At 40.2% G+C, this 24,787-nt stretch overlaps 1 protein-coding gene across 1 annotated transcript in view; it reads right to left on the minus strand.

Moving 5' to 3' along the window:
• The window catches only part of sv2ca (synaptic vesicle glycoprotein 2Ca), a 65,344-nt gene that overhangs the window by 22,920 nt on the left and 17,637 nt on the right, over window positions 1-24,787 (minus strand). Inside the window, exons 2-3 of the mRNA XM_060907966.1 lie at window positions 18,148-18,328; window positions 12,538-12,689 (exon numbers count right to left, since the gene is read on the minus strand). Coding sequence (XP_060763949.1) covers window positions 12,538-12,689; window positions 18,148-18,328 — 333 coding nt within the window. The remainder of the gene's footprint in view (window positions 1-12,537; window positions 12,690-18,147; window positions 18,329-24,787) is intronic.

Genomic DNA, 24,787 nt, shown 5'->3' on the forward strand with positions numbered 1-24,787 from the left:
CTCTGGGCTGCCAACTCTCACGCAATGAGCGTGAGACACACGCATTTGATTGTCTTCACATGCTCACACGCCATACCTCCGATTTCTCACGCTAGAAAAAAATCTAGTTTATCTATCTAATCTAGGCTACCCATTGCGTCGCGCCAACCACTTGCGATTGATCAATTACGCCTTATGCACGGCTAAACAGGCAGAGAGGTGTTCCCTTCTGTACACACTCCCCTATGATAGGTGGCGCATCTAATGATGCTGCACTCGCCAGAAGTTGGATAATTGCCTACCGTCAATTTAGAGGAAGAGGAGAGAGAAGAAGATATCCGAGTTGAAGACGGGTGTCTCAGACAGGTTTGTACATATGCACGCCAATGTGTGGTGTTACTGGCGTAATTATGAACTTATATAAAGTTTCTTAATCGTTTTAGCCTATAAGTGTTGTGAGAATATTTAATGCTATATCGAGAGCTGTGTACTAGGCATGCTAAATCATTATAGGCCTCCTGCCGTGCCACAGCCTCTATCTTCCCCAACAAGCAGCACAGGAGAGCACCTCCTTAGCACACGTTTATTAAGGCGCATTTTTAGTTTGTTTACTGTATGTTATCATACTTTATGACTTTATTTGAAGCCATACTGGAAATGTTGTAAAATAAAGCAAGTAAGAGATAATATTACAAATGCAAGAAGAGCCATTAGCCACCATACCTATTGTTTATTTACAGGGTATTTATTTTTAATTATTTATGATGTATGTAATTGCTCAGTTAAAGTAAATAAAGCATGGTCACCTGTAATATCAAAGAACTTGAACTTGTGAATAATTAAAAAAAAGACAGAACAATATACTGAGGAGACAGGGTTTCAAAGAGGGCAAGACAGGTAGAGAATATTTGTCAGATAACAGGCCCTGACGAATGCTCTATTACTAATAAGAAACATAGATAAGAAATAAATTAATAAGAAATATATTAATATAGCTTATTTAAGTATGACCAAAATTTTTAAGCCCAACTTTGTGTGCACATTCCCACCTATGGCCAAGGTTCAGCTTTTTGTGTTTCAATACTGTTCAAACTTAATCATTTTAATGTTTCTTGTAGCACATGCACATTTTGCTTACTGTTTAAGCATTTTATTTGTTCTTTTGCTGTTGATATTTTTCCCCATGCCAATCTTCTGCTGAACCCAGTGGTGGGGAAAGCCCTTAAATGCATAATGAATAGTCAGTAAGGGACAATCTTATTTTTTGCAACAGTTATTAAAAACTTAACATTTAGTTTCAATTCAGAAGGTGTTTAGGCTTAGCTGATGAAATATTTTCAAACATGAACTTGCCTTTAAATCTGAAACACAGGTCTATAGGGCTACAGGAACATTGGCAGTCATCTGTAGTTTTCTAGTCTGGGGGCTTTTAAGCCAAAACTTGGTGCTTTTGTTGGCCACAAGCTGAAGGCCTGGCAAGTCAGGGTGTGTAAGAATGTAGGTATGGCACAGCAGGCCACTCCAAAAATCCACCAGAATGCAGGAACATCTACTAAATCCAAAATCTCACCCCCCCCCCCCCCCCCCCCCCCCCCCCCCCCCATTGTCCATCTCCAACTGGATGACCCACAAACAAAACACCAGAATGCAGGGGGACAAGTGAATATCAAACTGAATACAAAATTCCCACTTACTGCATGGTGTGCAGAAAAATTTTGCCATTGACCCCCCCCAAAAAAAAATCTCACTCCAAGGAATTTCGAAAAGTTGGCAGCCCTGGATTACTAATATGCTGTCTCAGTGTCACCTGCGAAAAAACCAATCACATTTTAGAAAAGAAAAGAAAAAACATCCACTTTCAAAGCCGCTTCATAGTAATGAGTAACGGGGAGTTTGATAGAAATGTAGTGAAGTAAAACATACGATATTTGTCTTTCAAATGTAGTGAAGTTAAAGTCATAAGTTTCCAAAAAAAAATTAAGTAAAGTACAGATACTCAAAAAGTGTACTTAAGTACAGTACTCAAGTAAATGTACTTCGTTACTGTCCATCTCTGCACTGCAATAACATCATCCTTGAACTGCAAAGAAGAAATTGTTACATCTTGTACCCAAGGTGCTAAAGGTTTTATGATTTGGGAAAATTTAGATGTAAAACCTTAGAACAGACGCTTTCCCTTTGAGAAACAGTTCCAAACTAGAAGGGCACTCAGTAGAGTGTATATCTACACCAAGCCACATAGTATCAACATCAAAATCACTTGAACCTTGGATAATACTAAAGCTGTACACCAAATTTTATCAAAAGCTGTTCACTACTTTTTGAGTTACGTTAGGAACAGCCAAAAAAAAAAATCCTGGATCCGCATACATATCCAGATTTGCATCAAATTGTTGTAATCAATTTTTCCTTGTCCCATGGCTCACCTTTCCTCAAAGTTTTATCAAAATCCATTCACTACTTTTTCGGTTACGTTGGGAACAGACAAACAAATGGAGGCAAAAACAAAGGTAACAAAACCCCTTTCAATAGCAGGTACCATAAATCACTTAAATAAACCCTTAGGGATCCTGAGTGCACATGGTGATGTCTAGTGGTTTCATATTAATCTGCTGGCTCACATGTGAGTGACAAAACCTATCATTTTGAGACATGAAAGGAGTTCTTGCAGAGGCATCTCTACACGAGAGAGCAGATGGCGAACACAGAAGGCGTCTACTGTGAAGACGAATTACTGAAATCCATGAAATTATTGCTGGAAGTTCTTCAGTGGAGCAACATCTGCCCTATCTCATTAATACGTCTGTGATTCATTATACAGCCACAAATCAGAAAAAGCTGGGACGGTATGGAAAATGCAAATAAAAAAAGGAAAGCAGTGATTTCTAAATTGACTTTGACTTGTATTTTACTGCAGATGATATGAACCCAAGATCTGTCATGCTTTTCTGGTCAACTTCATTTCATTTGTTAATATACGTCAATTCCTGTGTTTCAGGCCTGCAATATATTCTTTAAAAATGTTCATTTATATATAAATTTATCTTTTAAAAATAAGTTAAGCGGCACAGTGGTGTAGTGGTTAGCGCTGTCGCCTCACAGCAAGAAGGTCCGGGTTCGAGCCCCGTGGCCGGCGAGGGCCTTTCTGTGTGGAGTTTGCATGTTCTCCCCGTGTCCGCGTGGGTTTCCTCCGGGTGCTCCGGTTTCCCCCACAGTCCAAAGACATGCAGGTTAGGTTAACTGGTGACTCTAAATTGACCGTAGGTGTGAATGTGAGTGTGAATGGTTGTCTGTGTCTATGTGTCAGCCCTGTGATGACCTGGCGACTTGTCCAGGGTGTACCCCGCCTTTCGCCCGTAGTCAGCTGGGATAGGCTCCAGCTTGCCTGCGACCCTGTAGAAGGATAAAGCGGCTAGAGATAATGAGATGAGATGAGATGTATTATTATAACCCTGATTCTATTTAAAGTAAGAAGCAGTTGGATGGTCAGATCTGAGGACATTCATCAGTGTCATGAATAAGTTCTGAGCTCTTCATCCAACAGGGGGCACCATAAGCACACAATCAGTAAACACAGTGTCAGGTCTCAGAATCAATAAACCCCTCCACAAAGCTCTCAGGGGCTGTAGTAATACAGTATAAACAGTGATCGAGTAGTTTTATTAGCTGTCCATTTACATGTAGGAATTTGTATCCTGTATCCCAGATTATACTGCAAATTAAACCAGCTGATTTTTTTTTTTACTTTTATTTTCCAAACAGGAAAGCAACACCAACATTTTCAAAAAAACATTTCTTGATGTCTATATTACTGTGTACTGTTTTAATGGCAGAAGTGTTGACTTACATTCAGTTCTGAAAACTACACCTTTGCCTTTTGCATCTCAACCAGAAGTAAAGTTATTCTTTAAATTCTGTTTACCTCCAAAAAGGAGGATGTTTAAAGATTTAAAGATTTCATTTCCAACTCCACTGGATTATCACTTTAATTATCAGCATCATCCACATCGGTCTCTGTCTCATCAACTGACGTAAAGGTCAGTCATGCTGTATAGTTGATGTCCCTGAATGCTAATCAGATGCGACGCAGGGGTCAAACCTTACCCTGGTGTTAATAAACGAGACCGTCAATGATGGCGTAGCTCACTCTGGCCCCATCTAGTCCAGAAGGAACGATCTAAAGTGGGCCACCTTTTGCAATAAATATTGCAAGCTATATACACTATATACAAGCTATATATGGAAGCTATATGCACCCTAGGAATACTGACCTATTTGCCAGAAAGACTCCAAATGGCGAGGAATTGACCGAGAAGAAGCAATTTTTGTTGAACTGCTCATTAAAGTGCATATCCTGGACCAATGTCATGTTTTTTTTTTTTTATATGAAAGTATGTCCCGGTGGCACGGTGGTGTAGTGGTTAGCGCTGTCACCTCACAGCAAGAAAGTCCGGGTTCGAGCCCCATGGCCGGCGAGGGCCTTTCTGTGCGGAGTTTGCATGTTCTCCCCGTGTCCGCGTGGGTTTCCTCCGGGTGCTCCGTTTTCCCCCACAGTCCAAAGACATGCAGGTTAGGTTAACTGGTGACTCTAAATTGAGCGTAGGTGTGAATGAGTGTGAATGGTTGTCTGTGTCTATGTGTCAGCCCTGTGATGACCTGGCGACTTGTCCAGGGTGTACCCCGCCTTTCGCCCGTAGTCAGCTGGGATAGGCTCCAGCTTGCCTGCGACCCTGTAGAAGGATAAAGCGGCTAGAGAGAATGAGAATGAGATGAGTATGTCCCTTTACACACTCATCCAGAAGGGTAATTTTGTACAAGGCCATCTGTCTACAGCAGAAAAAAATAAAATAACAAAACACGTCTGGAAAAATCCCAAGGGAGTCTGGAGACAGATTCGTGACGTCACCTGCGGATCCACCAGCAGGCTGAGAGACCCTGCATGGATTCAGTGCACAGCCTGTGTAGACCAAGTTTAGCAGCGAGCGATTTTGCATTGAAATATGGAATTGTCATGGATTCATGTATCAATGCTCATCTATCTATTGTTACATAAATCATTTTTTTTCTAATTACAATTATGTATTTATATATTTCTTCATTTAGAAGAGTCCTGGCTACTGTAGGAGAAAGATTTCATAAGCTACACACATGGAATCGGCTAAGCAGGGTTGTATATACATTTAATGTGTTTGACAGGTCCCAAGATCTCAAGCCCTGACACACATATCCCTTGATACATGTGAAGTAAAATGTAAAGAAAATGTGACCTTGGGCGCTGTGTGAGACGGCTGCCTCTCCAGTAGCTCTGTAGTTTTTAGCTCTTTAAACCTCTTTTTTCCACCTTTTTACTTTTCTGCTCTTCTTACGAAGACATAGTGTATTTTTCTTCATATCCCATGGATATTTTTAACTTTAACACGCAACCAGGAGCCAGTTTTCTTGCTTATTCGAGAGAGGAGCTGCTGGCCCTGAAAACAATGGGACGAGCCGGGATACGACACCCCATCCCGGCCGAGCTGAGGAGGAAACCCAGGGACTGCAAAGCCGGGGCTAAGCTAAAGGCTAGGGTAGCAGACAACTGGCGGCGCTACAAACCATCCATTCCCTCCGTCATCATGGGGAATGTGAACTCGCTGGCGAATAAGGTCGACGAGCTATTCGCACTGAACAACCAGCAGATTTACTAGGAGAGCAGCTTATTTATTTTTACGGAGACATGGCTAACACACCTTGTACCAGATGCTAATGTGGACCTGCGGGGATTCACTGCTGTGAGAGCAGACAGAGACACTAAAGCATGCGGGAAAGGCAAAGGTGGGGGACTCATCATTTACGTGAACAACCGCTGGTGTAACCCGGGCCATTTCTCTGTAAAGACAGTCTTATGTTGCCCGGACTTGGAGCTGCTAACATCACCATCTGTGTTTACATCCCTCCAAGGGCAGACGCAGCCGCTGCATGTGAGGGGCTTCACTCTGTCACAGCAAGGCTGCAGACACAGCACCCTGAGGCATTTATCATCATTTCTGGGGACTTTAAACACGCTACTTTGGACTCTACTTTGGCTGCTTTTTACCAGGCAGTGGACTGTATCTTTTTAATTTCTCTGAGGGAACCCTCCCAAAGGGATCAATAATGTTCTATCTAATCTAATCTAATCTAATCTAATCTAATCTAATCTAATCTAATCTAATCTAATCTAATCTAATCTAATCTAATCTAAGTGTATTATCGCCCAGCGCTTTTGTGTTGTTTACTTTTGTGTGTGTCAATAAATAACATTATCTGTGTATACCACACAAACACAGGAACACCTAATTTAGAGTATAGTCTCTTTTATTTCTTACTCTGGCAACAGTCAACTTGTGAATCGCCGATTTTCTTGGTCTTTTTCTCGGCTCTGCTTGGTCCTCGGCTTTTTCCAGGTGCCTCGCACGAAATGCTCCCATTTCTCTCTCATTGTCCGGTCTTTTGGGAAATGATGAGTACTAATCCTATCATGATTGGTGTCGCTACACCCTCCTACGATACATCTGTTAACCATTTTAATAATTACATGATAACGTTGAAGAAATTTGCAGAAAACCACCAGGTCGTTTTCTCATAAACAAACCAGCGCTGACGTAGGATTCAGAGGGAGGTGTCCTGCACATGACATCATGAAAATCAATGTTTGCCGGGAAATCCAAATGCCAAGTTTTTTCAGAGGCGGCCGAATTCGCCTCAAATGGCTTGATTTCAACTGAATTTTTCTGGTATTGCGCAAGGTAAAAAAATTGCACAAAATGCAAAATGTGACAGATATTTGACCAAAGTTTAATACAAAATAGGAGAATTGCATTGATCTTGCGCCTGAATTTACCCGTGATATGCACTTTAAGGCTTAATTAGTCCATAACTTCATGAATAATTGTAATTAAGCAAATCTGGGTAGAAGTTATATGCACCCTAGGTACTCCTAGCTTCATGCCAGAAAGAATCAAAATGGGTGAAGAATTGAGGAAGAAGAAGCCATTTGTGTGGAAACTGTTCATTAGGGCTTAATTACTCCATATCTTCATTATTAATTGCAATTATGCAAATTTGGTTAGAAGTTACTGTATATGCACCCCAGGCAGACCTACCTTCCTGCCAAAAAGAATAAAAATTGGTGAAGAATTGAGAGAGAAGAAGCGATTTTCGTGAAATGTGGACAACACTGGACGGACAACAAACAACATATGATGGGTGGCATCCTGTTGGCCAGATGAGCTAATAATTAGTAATCATTTGTTCTTTCTGTGGACCTTTTTGTTTTTAACACATAATATGTCCTTGCATCACAAATTCTTCCTCCACACTTCTGAAAACTGTACTTTATTTCTTGGAAAATGACTACAACAGAAACCCACTGCTGCGTGGGAGTTGAAGGGGTGGGTTTTTTCAGGGCTGAAGGGAGAGTTAAAGGAAAGGAAATGATGAGCTCTGAATAAATCCAGTGACATGAGTCTTTTGATAAATTATACATGGATGGATTAGAGTGGGTGCTGAACACAGGGGGTGATGGATGATGGGATGTTTTAAGCTCGGTGTTGTGGGATTAGTGTAGCATGTATTAAAATAAACAGAAAGAAAACAAATGACTGCATGTATCATCTTATTGCATGCTTACTGCGTACAGTATAAACATGTGCTGCTGTAATTGCCTTCTGTGTGAGGCAGCAGCAGACCAACCCAGACAGCTCATGTTTCACTCTGCTATTGGAAATCCCATTACATGGATTATGTACATAATTGACTGACTGTATGGATGACTGAGTTGGCAGCAGGTGGCTTACCTACACTTATATATATATATATATATATATATATATATATATATATATATATATATATATATAATAATACATGATTCAGAGGTAGTACAGCTCATACCCACACTGCTGCTTGAAATTCATCACTACTTTCTCTCTCTCTCTCTCTCTCTCTCTCTCTCTCTCTCTCTCTCTCTATCTCACACACACACACACACACACACACACACACACACACACACACACACACACACACACACACACAATAATCTGAGAAATACTGACTAAAAAATTAACCAAAAGTATGTAGGCACCTCGCCTGACCATCTCATCCACATGTGCTTGTTGAACACCCCAACCCAAGACCTTGGGCATTAATCTGAAAGTGATCCCCCATTTGTTGCTACAACAGTCTCTGCTTTTCAGGGAAGGTTTTCCACTAGATTTTGGAGCATGGCTATGGAGAATTGCCCATTCAGCCAATCTGGTGTGCAATCACCGTTCCATTTCATCCCAGAGGTGTTCAATAGGGTTGAGGTCGGGGCTCTGTAGAGCTTTCATCCTGATGCCCTATATCTGGTCGGAGTCTCATCACATTGCTCCTGTGGAGGACGGCCCCATATGGACAGCTGAAAGTCACACTTGGAAGACGCTCTGGACTCTTACAGTAATGCTTTTATGGCTGAGGACTACAGTTGACTTACTAACTTTAGGACTGCAGTTGTCATGAACAGTTTTACACTCAAGTTTCCATCAGTGAAGAGTTTATAACATCAGCGAAACTGACTTCATGTTAAAACTGTTAATGTTATAGTCATGTTGTCTGTTGTTGCCCAAATGAGGATGGGTTCCCTTTTGAGTCTGGTTCCTCTCGAGGTTTCTTCCTCATCTCGTCTGAGGGAGTTTTTCCTTGCCACTGTCGCCACAGGCTTGCTCATTGGGGATAGATTAGGGATAAAATTAGCTCATGTTTTAAGTTGTTCAAATTCTGTTAAACTGCTTTGCGACAATGTTTATTGTTAAAAGCGCTATACAAGTAAACTTGACTTGACTTTCCCACTCCACACATCATGTAAACGATGTCTTCATGTACCCAGGTTTGTGCACAGGAGCATTTTCATGCTGGAACAGATTTTGGTCTTACATATGGGTATGATGGTCAGGTGTCCACATACTTTTGGCCATATGCTGTTGACCAATATTGTGATTCATTCATTCTCTTTGGTAGCCACTTTTTCCTGATCAGGGGTATGATGGATCCAGAGCCTATCCTGGGAACACTGGATGTGTGATGGGAATACACCCTGGATGGGACATCAGTAGTCCATCACATGGCACCAGGCAAACACGTATTCACACCAAGGGGCAATTTCACATGGCCAACCCACCTGGCAACCTGTTTTTGAGAGGTGGGAGGAAACCTGAGAATTCGGAGAAAACCCAAATAAACACAGGGAGACCTTGTGAAACTCCACATAGACAGCAACCCGACTGTCGACTCATAATAACAACCTGGTTGGATTAAAGAGTCGCTGCAAATCAATACAATGTTCCTCTGACTGATCACCTTTATCCAATGATGAAACATTCCTGATGGGATTGATATAAAAATTATGTAAATAATATGCTCTGGCCTACATGCCATATATAAATGGTCACTAGATCTCAACCCGGGGCGGCACGGTGGTGTAGTGGTTAGCGCTGTCGCCTCACAGCAAGAAGGTCCAGGTTCGAGCCCCGTGGCCGGCGAGGGCCTTTCTGTGTGGAGTTTGCATGTTCTCCCCGTGTCCGCGTGGGTTTCCTCCAGGTGCTCCGGTTTCCCCCACAGTCCAAAGACATGCAGGTTAGGTTAACTGGTGGCTCTAAATTGACCATAGGCGTGAATGTGAGTATGAATGGTTGTCTGTGTCTCTGTGTCAGCCCTGTGATGACCTGGCGACTTGTCCAGGGTGTACCCCACCTTTCACCTGTAGTCAGCTGGGATAGGCTCCAGCTTGCCTGCGACCCTGTAGGACAGGATAAAGCGGCTAGAGATCATGAGATGAGATGAGATGAGATGAGATGAGATGAGAATGGTGTTTATTCCTCCAGTACAGATTCAGAGACTTGTAGAAATTGGGCCAATGCACATAGAAGCTCGTCTGACACCTCATAGTGGTCTAAGACGTTTATGTTTTTTATTTTCCTTTTAATTTGATACCCTTCTATATTTGACATTATTTTTCCATAATCTGTATATACTATTTAGTTGGCATGTTGTGAGATTTAAAAAATAAATATTGTGATAATGTTCCTCGTAAAAATGTCTTCAATTATTGTGATCTGATAGTTATTCCAGGAAATTCAGTTGTACATGAGCTGATAGCTGAAAAGGTGCATAGCACCGAGTAGGCTATAAGCCATGTACCATGAGATTGAGTGGAATAACTTTTTAATTATATCCACATTCACTGGATTTTGAGAAACAGAGCATTTTTATTGTTTTTTTTTTTAAATTCAATAAATAAAAACTTTATACAAAACATCTGACAAAATAATTTCCGCTTAGAATGTAAACAAACCGGTGAAATGACAGTCGCAATTTATGAAAAATGCTATCATAATTCTTGAAAAAAAGATACGTTCTTACCATCAAATACTTTTATTTGTATTTTGTTACATTTTTGTATTTTTTAGGGTTTTGTTTTCGAGTAGAATTTTTATTTCATCCTCGGTTGGTTCAGCAACACACTCTGCCATTTTGTTTTTCTCTACTCATGGTATATGAGCTGATAGCCTCATAGTAGAGTCACCAATCAGAGTGTCCGATTGCTCATATCCAGTGAATGTGGACAGAATAATTTGCCATAACCTACTCATAGCTAAAAAAATAGTGTTGTGCTATCCTCCCTCCTTTCCCTCCAAAACGCCGTGGACATTTTAGCAAAAGGATATTCAGCTGTTTCTGTGAGCACGTATAGTTAACTCTTTATATTTGCTTTCTGTGTGAGGCAGTAGTTTAAGCTGTTTCAGGTGCTGCCTGTGCTATTTAGATGGCGTCGCATAGCTCGGGAGAGGTGAAGAACCAGTGAGGAGAGGAGAATGTAATGGACTGTTTAAGACAAATTAGGTGGTTAATACATAACCATCCATCACCAGCATACCGCTGTGTCCTAGTGTGATATCTCACCATTCAGCGAGCTTGCCTTTACACTGCTGTGAGATACTGCTGCATTTCTGTTGATTCCAAAAGCAAGTGGGATGAGCTGTAGCATGCTTGGCACGTAGTCAAACATGGGTGCATTATAGGCAGTGGAGGGATGAATAAAAAAGAGAGGGAAGACAAAAGGAATATGAAGAGAAAAAGAGAGCATTTGAATCCAGTTTAACCAACTGTGGCTGAACCATGACTACATGTTTACCTCCAAATGGTCATTTTTTTGACTGACCCCAGCATCCTGACTGGTAATGACACAGCCTTATACACTATAGGTTTCAAATCCTGCAGATTGCTTCACTAAACAAGGAGAAAATGTCATTACTCTCAAATTATTGTAAACTAACAAAAATACTATTAACTAGAAGGGCACTTGGAGAGCACAAGGACAATAGTCGACTCTTCTGTGATATAGAAATCTGCATCCACAACCGCTTTATACTGTATGTTTGGATATATTTCCAAAATTATTAGCATTATGTGCCTACATGTGTATCCCAGAGGGTTAATTGTACCCATGAATGTGGGTATTACATTGTATTTCTACATTGCCTATGTTTTGTCACCATTGAACCTTACTGCCATCTACTGTATCCTGCAACATTCATTCTTGAAAATTGTGAAAATAAATTTGTGGATTCTTCCTTGGCCCATGCTACACCCTTCTACCAACTTTCATGTAAACTGGGACAGAGGGTTTTGCTCAATCGTGATTACATACAAACAAATGGCACCAAAATATAACCTCCTTGGCAGAGGTAATAAAAGAAGAATGCACATGAACCAGCAATCAGGAGGAAAGTCACTTCCTGTCGTATACCATCTGCCTGGACATTAGTTTCTTCACTGATGAGTGCAGCTCATACATCATAGTGTTTTGCCTCCTCCCACAGGAACGCCCTCATCCTTTAAATATCTTGCAGTGTGCTTGGTACACATTAATCACTTAACCTAAAGTGCTGCAGACAGACACACACACACACACACACACACACACACTTACACCCCTCACTGCCAGCCAGGGGACAGAGGGTCGAACATGACCTAATGTTGCCACAAATTTATATCTTCCCTGATCTGCCGCTATAGACTACACTAATATATGTTAGCAGCGAGAATATTTGGATTCCTCCAGGTTAGCTCAGGTTTATTTGATGGACATTATACACCTATAATAATTTATATAACATCTAACCATTAGGCCATTGTAGGAGGCCATGGCCTAATGGTTAGAGAAGCCACTTTGGGACCAAAACTAAATTGGTTCAATTCCCTGGACCAGTAGGAATGGCTGAAGTGCCCTTGAGCAAGGCACCTAACCTCCAACTGCTCCAGCAAGAGTGGTGGCATACCTTGTGTCTGATTAGCCAAAGAAAAACTGATGATGTCAGTTCGGGCGGTGCCTGGCCAAAACTTAAAAAAATAAAAAATAAATAAATAAATAAAAACCCTATACACTTGTGTGTCTTCAGTTTACAGTAAGTCTAGTCTCTTTCAAGCAGTATACACAATGTAATAAGGACAAAGCAAGCAAAAGTTTGCAAAATGTTTATGAGCCTCTTCACTTACCATAATGAGGTATGATAGCCCAGGCCATGGCAGAAGCGTAGATCTCCCCAATCATCCAAAACATGCAGAGCCAGCTCAGATGTTCGCCACGTTTCTCCCTCGCTAAGACTTCCGCATAGTAAGAAAACACAATAGGTACCGTCCCACCAATCCTAAACAAGACCAAAGAAAAGCTCATGGTTTGGAATGTAGTTGAAACCAGAATCCTGTATATTAATTGACTGATGTGCTACTTCACATAAAGTCTGATCTCAACCTGAAATTGCTTCTCGTAAACTTAAACTTCTCTTGTACTGTCTGGCCAATAAAGCAAACGTTCTAGAAAATGTTACAGGTGACAGCTGTTCAAAGCCCCACAAAGCTGCCCGATATGATTAGAGTGGTGGGCAAAGCTGTTGGCACTCAGACTGTGGACATTCAGAACTTTAACCACAAAATGGTTGTTATCTCGGAGCAGCTTTCAGCTTTTCAAGGAATACGTTTTTCGGAGATCAATTTGAATAGAATGGACGGAATGGACAGATATGGACGAGCGGTGTGGACGTGCAAAGACTGCGTCTGGAAAGACCAAACAATTTATATCTTATCGACATTCGGCTCCCTGAGACAGAACCGGCCTTGGTTCAGGCCGTTGCTGAGAAAAACATTTCCCCCTGAAGGTCACTGCCGGGAGACACTCTCATTCCTCGCATTCCTCTCTAACTCTCCGTGGTCGCCATTTTTACCACCAGTGTGACAAGCGGGTGCGTGACCAGCGCCTTCATGGCTGCAGGGGCGAACGGCTGCTTACTTGCACTGGATTACCTCCTCCCCTCCCCCCCTTACCCCGATTCCCCCTCTCAAGTCCCGTGTTTAAAGTGTACTTGTGTTGTGTGTGCTTATGCAAAGGTTTTTTTTAAATGTTCCCACACTGTACTCCTGACAGGAGCATAGTGGGGGGTGTTCTTTTTTTTCCTTATCTCTCCTCATATTGTGTTTCCTTTTTATCTTTATCGCTGTCTTCTTGTCCTGTCTACCCTATGTCAATTGTATGTTGTATATGCACGGACAGGTTGACGGCTAATTTCGCTGGTACATGTGACTAGTGACAATAAAGGGCATCATCATCATCAAAATGTTACACTGTAGAACATTTCAAGTTGGTTTAACTTCGAAATGCAAGTTCACCTGCTGCCTTGAAAATGCACGTTAACTCAGTTTGACGATTATCTTTGTTTCAACTCAGAAAAAGTCTCAATTAGTCAAGACAACGAAGTAATTCAAGTCTAACCTTTGAAAACTTGCACAGATTAGTTCAAATTAAAACACTTTTCAGAGCTCACTGAGTTAAAGAGAAAAAGTAAGTACTGTAGACATAACTAAACGAGGCTGAAATGTTTTACAGTGATAGGAGTGCTCAGGTGGGTTTTTTTATCTTTAACCATTTGCACACATCATTCTGAACAATTGATTCTATTACATTTTAATTAGGGTATGATCTTCAGTGGTGTCCAAGATTTATATGATCCAAAAAAATCTGAGTTTTTTTCTGACAGTCTAATTTCATTTTGACAGTTTAGCTACAACGCTCGTGATTTTGTCGCTCACTCACTGTCTTATGTTATCTTCACTACTTCTACATTAGTTTTCTCATTCATATGTTATTGAACATCAATAAAAAGTGGTTAGTGAGAAAAGAAGCGCTCGCTCGTTTGTTTTTAGGAGCTACCGTAACAGCAAAATCTAATCATTATTTTGAGATCGCTGATTTTTTTTTCTCCTATTAAACACCATTGTAACTACGCTAGCAATGCCCCACTGTGATGTCAGAATGGCAGACAACCAATAATTTATCATGGGAATTTAAAAAAACAGCAGTACCAGCCAAAAAATTAGTACCAGAATCACTAAATGACATCACAAACATTTTCAACATATTCAATATGTTTTCTGGGTGGACTTTTTCTTTAATTCAATTGAAAAGTTAGCATTCGTATCTTTCCTTTAGAGTTGTAACATAATCCAACCACATGTGTTTGCTACCTTCAAAGTTGTACTTATGAGTATTTCATGGATATATAGTTTATCTAATTCCTTTTATGAAGTTACAGTTACAGTTAGCTAGTTTACTTCATTTTGAAGAAAATGAGAATGGTTATATTCATCCAGTAGCTGATGGTTGTTTTCTTATTTCATATTTGACAGTAAAAGTAACAGCAAACTAGCAAAATGAGATACAAAATTATTTCACACACACAAAAATCGTGTAAGCAGAAACCCACAGGCTACTTCTAGTCGTGACAAAAGCTGAGAATCAAAAAAGCAGCACTGAAGTGGCTATTGATCCCAGCAGACTAGATGTATTATCTGTCCAAAGAAACACTATTATCGAAAGCAAAGCAAAGCAAAGGCATTTTCATTTAGAAGAGATTTGATAAAAGATACCCAGTAGATAATTACTCATGACACCTTCAATGAACGAGTGTCCAGACTCAGAGAGAAACAATCAATATTGTTTAGTCTGGTTGTATCTTCCTTGTTTGTGGGGGTTTTTTTTCACCAGTGTAAAAAAAAAGTAAATTATATAACATAATGTCATGCCAGACTACAACCCCGATTCCAAAAAAGTTGGGACAAAGAACAAATTGTAAATAAAAACGGAATGCAATAATTTACAAAGCTCAAAAACTGATATTGTATTCACAATAGAACATAGACAACATATCAAATGTCGAAAGTGAGACATTTTGAAATTTCATGCCAAATATTGGCTCATTTGAAATTTCATGACAGCAACACGTCAAAAAAGTTGGGACAGGGGCAATAAGAGGCTGGAAAAGTTAAAGGTACAAAAAAGGAACAGCTGGAGGACCAAATTGCAACTCATTAGGTCAATTGGCAATAGGTCATTAACATGACTGGGTATAAAAAGAGCATCTTGGAGTGGCAACGGCTCTCAGAAGTAAAGATGGGAAGAGGATCACCAATCCCCCTAATTCTGCACCGACAAATAGTGGAGCAATATCAGAAAGGAGTTCGACAGTGTAAAATTGCAAAGAGTTTGAACATATCATCTACAGTGCATAATATCATCAAAAGATTCAGAGAATCTGGAAGAATCTCTGTGCGTAAGGGTCAAGGCCGGAAAACCATACTGGGTGCCCGTGATCTTCGGGCCCTTAGACGGCACTGCATCACATACAGGCATGCTTCTGTATTGGAAATCACAAAATGGACTCAGGAATATTTCCAGAGAACATTATCTGTGAACACAATTCACCGTGCCATCCGCTGTTGCCAGCTAAAACTCTATAGTTCAAAGAAGAAGCCGTATCTAAACATGATCCAGAAGCGCAGACGTCTTCTCTGGGCCAAGGCTCATTTAAAATGGACTGTGGCAAAGTGGAAAACTGTTCTGTGGTCAGACGAATCAAAATTTGAAGTTCTTTATGGAAATCAGGGACGCCGTGTCATTCGGACTAAAGAGGAGAAGAACGACCTGAGTTGTTATCAGCGCTCAGTTCAGAAGCCTGCATCTCTGATGGTATGGGGTTGCATTAGTGCGTGTGGCATGGGCAGCTCACACATCTGGAAAGACACCACCAATGCTGAAAGGTATATCCAGGTTCTAGAGCAACATATGCTCCCATCCAGACGACATCTCTTTCAGGGAAGACCTTGCATTTTCCAACATGACAATGCCAAACCACATACTGCATCAATTACAGCGTCATGGCTGCGTAGAAGAAGGGTCCGGGTACTGAACTGGCCAGCCTGCAGTCCAGATCTTTCACCCATAGAAAACATTTGGTGCATCATAAAACGGAAGATACGACAAAAAAGACCTAAGACAGTTGAGCAACTAGAATCCTACATTAGACAAGAATGGGTTAACATTCCTATCCCTAAACTTGAGCAACTTGTCTCCTCAGTCCCCAGATGTTTACAGACTGTTGTAAAGAGAAAAGGGGATGTCTCACAGTGGTAAACATGGCCTTGTCCCAACTTTTTTGAGATGTGTTGTTGTCATGAAATTTAAAATCACCTAATTTTTCTCTTTAAATGATACATTTTCTTAGTTTAAACATTTGATATGTCATCTATGTTCTATTCTGAATAAAATATGGAATTTTGAAACTTCCACATCATTGCATTCCGTTTTTATTTACAATTTGTCCTTTGTCCCAACTTTTTTGGAATCGGGGTTGTAGCTTTGTTGCCATGTTCCCAAAATTGCATGAGAATCCAGAAGGCACTTGGCAAAATGCAGAAACCAATCACATTCAAATTACTGTTCTGTCACATTTCATAGTTATTGGATATACAAATATTCATTCATGAGTTGTTTCCATAAATCGAAAGTGCCCTTAAAGATGCATTTGGGTAAGATTAATCTTTCTCTTTTTTCAAAATTAAATTAAAAAAAAACCTGATACATGGGTTCGACGTTTGAATGATATTTTTCAACTCCTTGAGCCCATTCCTACATTCCCACCCATATTCATCAAGCTCCACCCCCAGGACCTTAGGTCACACCAGTCAACAATTTTTCAGAAGTTGTCTGCTTCAGAGATGAAATTGGCTGTTTGTTATGAAATTTGGCATGTTGAATTCAAATATGACAATTAAAACAGCTGATTGGCTACGGCTTGTAAGATATTTAAGATTTTGCATTTTATACTTATGTACATTGTGTAGATAGGAACGTTTTAAGTATAAATTGTAAACCTGGGTCTCTTCATGTGTTTATGGTTGGTTTATGATATTTCACCTGTTCTCTTTATGTAACACTAGAAAATCAGCAAAAAAGTTTACATAAATAAAATGTATTTTGAACCAAATGGCAAAAAACCCCAAAACAATTATGTATAAGTACTGAATAGGTTTAGTCCTTATTCAGTGTGCACTCAGTGCTTCTTGGCAGCTTGTCTTTTGTATTCATGAAACGGCGCATCTCTTGTCAAGCAAAGACTTAATCTTGAATGCATAGCACTGTATGATTTTTTTTTTTTTGAGCTGATATAGGGCAATTTGTTCAGCATAGTAATGTAAGTTGACTTATGATTGCATCATCAGTGACTTCTAGGAATAACATGACATCATGTATGATGCAATACCGGCTTCAGATTGCATCATTCATTGTTTTGCCAAAAAAGTAATTACTATCCAAACCCAATCATAGATTTATTCATAGAGCCAACCTTGAAAACTAGAGCCAATGAACAATTTTAGTTCCATTTTCATTCTCAGCGACCCAGAATTAGTAAAGTTTGACTACATTTACTTCGGAAGCATTTTGGCTGTAGACCAGCGTAACAGGTAGAGTATCTGGAAAATAAGAGAGGAACCGCAGGTTCACACATTTGGTGCGTGTGCTTGGCTGAGGAGCCATTGGTGCGAAGCTGCTATCTGTAGGATTATGACAGGAGAGAGGAGGTGTATCCAAACACAAATGTCAGTTTTTTTTAATATTTCTTAAAGGGTTTCTAAAAGGGTTTTCTCCCCAGTTTGATAAAGTTTTGCTAAGTCATGGCTTAATCCATTGCATTTTCCAATGTTCCTTTCATTGGCATGTCATTAACACTTACAGAAAGCATATTAAAAGTTCAATAAAGGGTACAGAAGACTCACCCAAAGCCCGCTATCATGCGACAGAGCAGGAACAAGCCGTAACCTTGTACGAAGGCAGACAGGAAGGCAAAGAAGCCATTCATGGACATGCAGATAAGCAGACACTGTCGCCGACCCACTTTATCCGCCATGCCCCCCCAGAAGAAAGCCCCCACCATCATCCCAATGTATACGATGCTACCTACAGCATCAGAAAGGGAGCGGGAAAGAAAAGAGAGCATGTTCATAAGCAGAGACAGGAGGTAAGACAGGAAAATACACAACTAAAGAACAATGCTCTGGAAAAGTGTCTTATTATCAAGCAAAAAAAATACACGGCTCGGTTTATTCCTTTTGTCCATGTGTTTAGCTTGAAAAACGTATTTTTACTGGAACATCTATTTGGTGAAAGAAGAATTTTGAACTAACAGTGCTGTGTAGTAGAGTTTATAAACTCGAACTTAATAAAATAAATGTTACTGATCTCACATCATCACCTTTATCTTTAAAGAACTGTAACCTTTTGACACAGCAAACGATACAGCTGTATTTTAATTGGCATGGGATAAATATGTAAACTGATGCATTTTGAATACAATTTCAAGCCATTGTTATTAAGATACACAAAGTTTTAACAATTACGACTTCTCTTACCTATGAAAAGAAAAGTACAATAGTACTGCAGCTTAATTACAGAACGAAAATCACAATTACAAAAAATGATCAGTGTCTTCAACATGCAAAATCTGTCATTGTGTTACTCTTTCCAGATGTAAAACCATATTGATAATCAATAAAAGTAAGAAAGCTTAATCTATCCAATCCATTAGCTGTTAATTCATTCATCTGTACTGGTGACTTCAGAAGAAACTATAATAAGAGTGCTCTGAGAGCACAATATCCCCTGCTGACAACTCTGCTATAACTCTGGTAAAATGCAACCAAATTGAATGAAATTGTAATATGCGTATTAGCGACATATAACAAAGAATTCTGTCTAGTTTGGTGAAATTCCTCCAAAGATTGTGAGAGGAGTTGATTTCTGAAGGTGAGTACCCTTCCTGGGATGGACGCACAGACATTGCCATGACGTAATCCCGCTTCGGGCCTTTTGGCCAGCGGGGGATAAAAACAAATATGGGATAATGTTCAATTCTGTATGTCAGAGTGTAAGTCATTATTCCTTGTGTGTTGTGCCTGTTAACTCTAAATCATAGGTTTTGCTGTTTTTAAACATTTTTCTCAAACATTTACTTGTTTGTATTTGTATAATTCTATTTATATTATCTCATCTCATCTCATTATCTCTAGCCGCTTTATCCTGTTCTACAGGGTCGCAGGCAAGCTGGAGCCTATCCCAGCTGACTACGGGTGAAAGGCGGGGTACACCCTGGACAAGTCGCCAGGTCATCACAGGGCTGACACATAGACACAGACAACCATTCACACTCACACTCACACCTACGGTCAATTTAGAGTCACCAGTTAACCTAACCTGCATGTCTTTGGACTGTGGGGAAAACCGGAGCACCCGGAGGAAACCCACGCAGACACGGGGAGAACATGCAAACTCCGCACAGAAAGGCCCTCGCCGGCGGCTGGGCTCGAACCCAGGACCTTCTTGCTGTGAGGCGACAGTGCTAACCACTACATGACCAACTGACACATCCACACAGTTTTAAATGCAATACCTACAATTAAAAACAGTCTGTGCTTATTGCATTTATTTAATTCTTGGACTCCCATCTGTAACAGGGAGTGATGCTGCATTCCATTAATACACTTTACAATAGATTATTAGATTCTAATAGAATAGATGAGCCAAAATAATTGGGGATCTTTTTTAATGGGCCTCGACTCATTACAAGTATGAATAGGTGTGCCTTAAAGTAGAAAAGGTTGAGAACTCCTGTTCTAAGGTATTTATTTGTATCATTTATATACTACTTGGGAACATATATGTACCTTTTTTGGCCCTAAAACGGTACACGTAGTTACCGTGAGATCCAATAATGAGTCCTAGGGTGTACACTGACTGTACCTTGGGGGACATAAATGGACTCCTACTGTACCCCTGTTTCTGACAGTGTATGGATATTCCGAAGTTAGCATTTTCCGAATAAGACGTGGGATATAGCGATATTATCCAGGTTTTCAGAGCATTCTTTGGACATGTACACAGCGCATTTGGAATATGCGTCTCAACTGTGATTTTTATGGCAGTTTGCAACACACAGCCTCTGACCTGTTTACAGCAAGCTTTGTACGCTGTACATAAGCCAACTAGACTACAGTTTGCAATGCTTTCCTTAGCCATTCAAACAGCTTAATAGGAATATTGTCTTTTTTGGAATAAGGACAAAAACTGGAATATTTGTGCAAGTAAACATACTGCATGTCACAGCCTTATCAGCCCACAACCTCATCACATGACCTCCAGTCAAACGTCTATCACAACGCAGTCACCTGATTACGAACGACACTCACCCATTTGAAATCACGCTGCTCCCTTAAAATAACCCGACTCTCCACGTTACCTTTTAATGCCAAACAAAACACAGAAAAGAAACTCCTTGATTCTGACAGATAATATCCAGACAAGACATGTTCAATTATTCATTTGTTCATACAGTATTTGTACTTTTATACTGTGGACAGATTGTTTTTCTTTTAAAATAAAATGTCCCTGGCTGCTGCCATCTTACTCTCTCTAAGGTTCAAGTATTGAGCTCAGAGAACAAATTACACGACAGAATCTGAGATTGTGATGTCACTTACACGCCACATGACTTAGCAAGGCAGAGATCTAGTAGATACCGTACATCACTTCTAAATTGTTGTAAACAACCCTGAAGATGCCCAAGTGTCAAGCGTTTAGGTGTAAAAATAAGCCTGATTATTGAAGCAGTGATCACTCACACACACACACACACACACACACACACACACACACACACACACACACACACACACACACACACAAATGATCAATGAGCAGACATATACTGACAATAAACGCTTCATCGCTGGCTACTTGCTGTGTTTTTTGTTGGTTTTTTTTTGTTTGTTTTTTCAAAAAAATTATTTTTTCTTTGTATTTTTATGCGACATGGTTTTGTTTGTTTTTATTCACTGAGAAAAATGATCTTTATAGACAGTAAGAATCTTGCTGCAGCATTGTGTCTGTAATAAGTCCACCTCCAACCCCTTTTTTATTTAAAAAAGAAAGAAAAGTGTATAGAATTAATTAGTGTTTTGACCACATTTCACATGCATGCTGCATGTTTACCAATGTAGTCAATTTAATCCCCTTTCTGTTTCCGAGCCTCAGGTTTCAGAGTTTTGCTTAGCCATTTGTTTTATTGGTTTTAAAACTGCACTTTGGCCAATCTGTCCACTTCATGGCATTTAAATGAAAATGTATCTTGTCAATATACAATATTTAAAAACTTATTTGCTCAGTTTCCAACTTATGAACTCTTATTTTCATGAATGAAATTCTTTTTTCATAAATATTTTACTTTATGGGCGGCACGGTGGTGTAGTGGTTAGCACTGTCGCCTCACAGCAAGAAGGTCCGGGTTCGAGCCCCGGGGCCGGCGAGGGCCTTTCTGTGTGGAGTTTGCATGTTCTCCCCGTGTCCGCGTGGGTTTCCTCCGGGTGCTCCGGTTTCCCCCACAGTCCAAAGACATGCAGGTTAGGTTAACTGGTGACTCTAAATTGACCGTAGCTGTGAATGTGAGTGTGAATGGTTGTCTGTGTCTGTGTGTCAGCCCTGTGATGACCTGGCGACTTGTCCAGGGTGTACCCCACCTTTCGCCCGTAGTCAGCTGGGATAGGCTCCAGCTTGCCTGCGACCCTGTAGAAGGATAAAGCAGCTAGAGATAATGAGATGAGATGAGATTTTACTTTATTTTATGTTATCAAGTTGAATTTAATAGGATGTTTTGGTGTGTCCCCAATGTCTCCGTTTCCACTCTGTTACTATAGTACTTAAATTTTTTAAAAAATCAATAGATAGATAGATACATACATACATACATACATACATACATACATACATACATACATACATACATACATACATACATACCCAGGCTTTGACGACATCTCTTTCATGAGTAGATATTACGATTGGTGAACATATATATATATATATATATATAAAGTGTGTGTGTGTGTTTTGCAAAAGTATTCATCCCCCTTGGTGTTTGTCCTGTTTTGTTGCATTACAGCTGGAATTAAAATGGATTGTTGGAGGGTTAGCACCATTTGATTTGCCTACCACTTTAAAGGTGCATATTGTTGTTTTATTGTGACACAAAGAAAATTAAGATGAAAACTCAGAAATCTGGAGTGTGCATAAGTATTCACCCCCTTTCATATGAAACCTCGAAATAAGAGCTGGTCCAACCAATTCACTTCATAAGTCACATAATCAGTTGATTAAGATCCACCTGTGTGCAATCAAAGTGTCACATGATCTGTCACATGATGTCTGTATAAATCAACCTGTTCTGGAAGGACCCTGACTCTGCTACACTACTAAGCAAGCAGCATGAGACCAAGGAGCCTCCAAACAGGTCAGAGACAAAATTGTAGAGAAGTATTGATCAGGGTTGGGTCATATAAAAATATCCCAAACTTTGAATATCCCAGGGAGCACCATTAAATCCATTATAGCAAAATGGAAAAAATATGTCACCACTACAAACCTGACAAGAGAAGGCCGCCCACCAAAACTCACAGACCAGACAAGGAGGGCATTAATCAGAGATGCAACAAAGACACCAAAGATAACACTGAAGGAGCTGCAAAGATCCACAGCGGAGATGGGAGTATCTGTCCATAGGACCACTTTAAGCCATACAGAGTGGTGCTTTGTGGAAGAGTGGCCAGAAAAACCCATTAAGCAGATACGCAGAACCTTTATTTTTAAATAAATTTCTGAGTGGACAGTATCTCCATCCTTGACTCTTGTATGCTGCATAAATGGGAAAAAATATATTTTTGAGAGTTAAAATCGACTGCAAAGTCGGCATTTGAGCTGCCCCGCTGAGCCAGCCAGCCCTGAGAGCATGACGTCACTGCGGTAATCGGTTTTAAGGCCGAGGCCTTTTACAGCTATAGACCAAAGTCATATAAATAAAAATTTATGGTGAAAGTAAGAAATACTGTTACTGACTTGCTCAACTAAGACTGATTTGACTTCATTGATTGTGGGTTGACTCTCATTAAAACAAGATAGGTGTTATAACTTATGCAACATACATGTGCATGGATGCATTTTCACTGATAAAACGTAAAAGGCTAATTAAATAATCAGATGAACTGAGACAATCACATTCTGAAGCAAATTAAATAATCTTATACCGGTAACTTAAACACACAATACAAGTTACATGTATTAATCTAAATGCAGGTAAACAATGTGTTTTTGTTGTTTTTTTATCCAAATGAGAGTTGGAGCTTACCCGTCTGTGTTCTCGCTTCTTGAAGGACGATCTTGTGGCCAATTGTTTTGAAACAATCTGACTTTCAGTTGTTCGTTCAGTTCTCCGTTCATTCACTTCTTCCATGTAAGGGCGAGATGGTAGCGATATCCAGTTTAGAAATAAGACAGCCGCTCCACTCATCCTCCATTCTCTCCATACTGTGTATTCCGCCATTACTGCTAGGCTCAGGCAATTACTAAAACCCATGACAGAACGGGATGTCACCGGTTTTAGCAACAACCACAGGGAGGTCACTGCCTGAGCGACATGTCCCGTCCCGTTCTGTCCTGGGTTTTAGCAACAACCCTCAGCTCATGCTCCAGGAGGACTGGTGCAACTGAACTCATTATCTCATTATCTCCAGCCGCTTTATCCTTCTACAGGGTCACAGGCAAGCTGGAGCCTATCCCAGCTGACTACGGGCGAAAGGCAGGGTACACCCTGGACAAGTCGCCAGGTCATCACAGGGCTGACACATAGACACAGACAACCATTCACACCTACGGTCAATTTAGAGTCACCAGTTAACCTAACCTGCATGTCTTTGGACTGTGGGGGAAACCGGAGCACCCGGAGGAAACCCACGCGGACATGGGGAGAACATGCAAACTCCGCACAGAAAGGCCCTCGCCGGCCACGGGGCTCGAACCCGGACCTTCTTGCTGTGAGGCGACAGCGCTAACCACTACACCACCGTGCCGCCCTATATATATATATATAATTTGTTATTTAATTTCATTTAATTAGATTTTTATTTATTTTATTGTATATTATTATATGTTGATGTTTTATCATGACAGACTGCATGTCCCCTCGTACATTTTCCACGTTCATACAGTTTTTTTCATACATTTCTTGAACAGAAGTAAACAGTTACATTTCATAATTTTAAAATATGTCAGCTATAATAATTTAAATGTTCAAGATTAACCATTATTTCACCACAGTGATTAATTTTACTGACATCAGAGCGAATCTCACCTTGCTATTTCCACTCTATGTTCAAACCTGCACCTGCACTTCAGAATGGAATAAACACCACATTAACTGTAATTTTTTTTCTCCTCAGTCATTAATTTTGAACAAATCAATAATAAATACAGAGTATATGCATTATTTAGTTTCTGTTACTCTTAAAGGCAGCATTAAGAGTAGCATACGCTGGA

The sequence above is a fragment of the Neoarius graeffei genome, chromosome 24 (assembly GCF_027579695.1).
Source record: "Neoarius graeffei isolate fNeoGra1 chromosome 24, fNeoGra1.pri, whole genome shotgun sequence".
Classification (NCBI taxonomy): domain Eukaryota; kingdom Metazoa; phylum Chordata; class Actinopteri; order Siluriformes; family Ariidae; genus Neoarius; species Neoarius graeffei.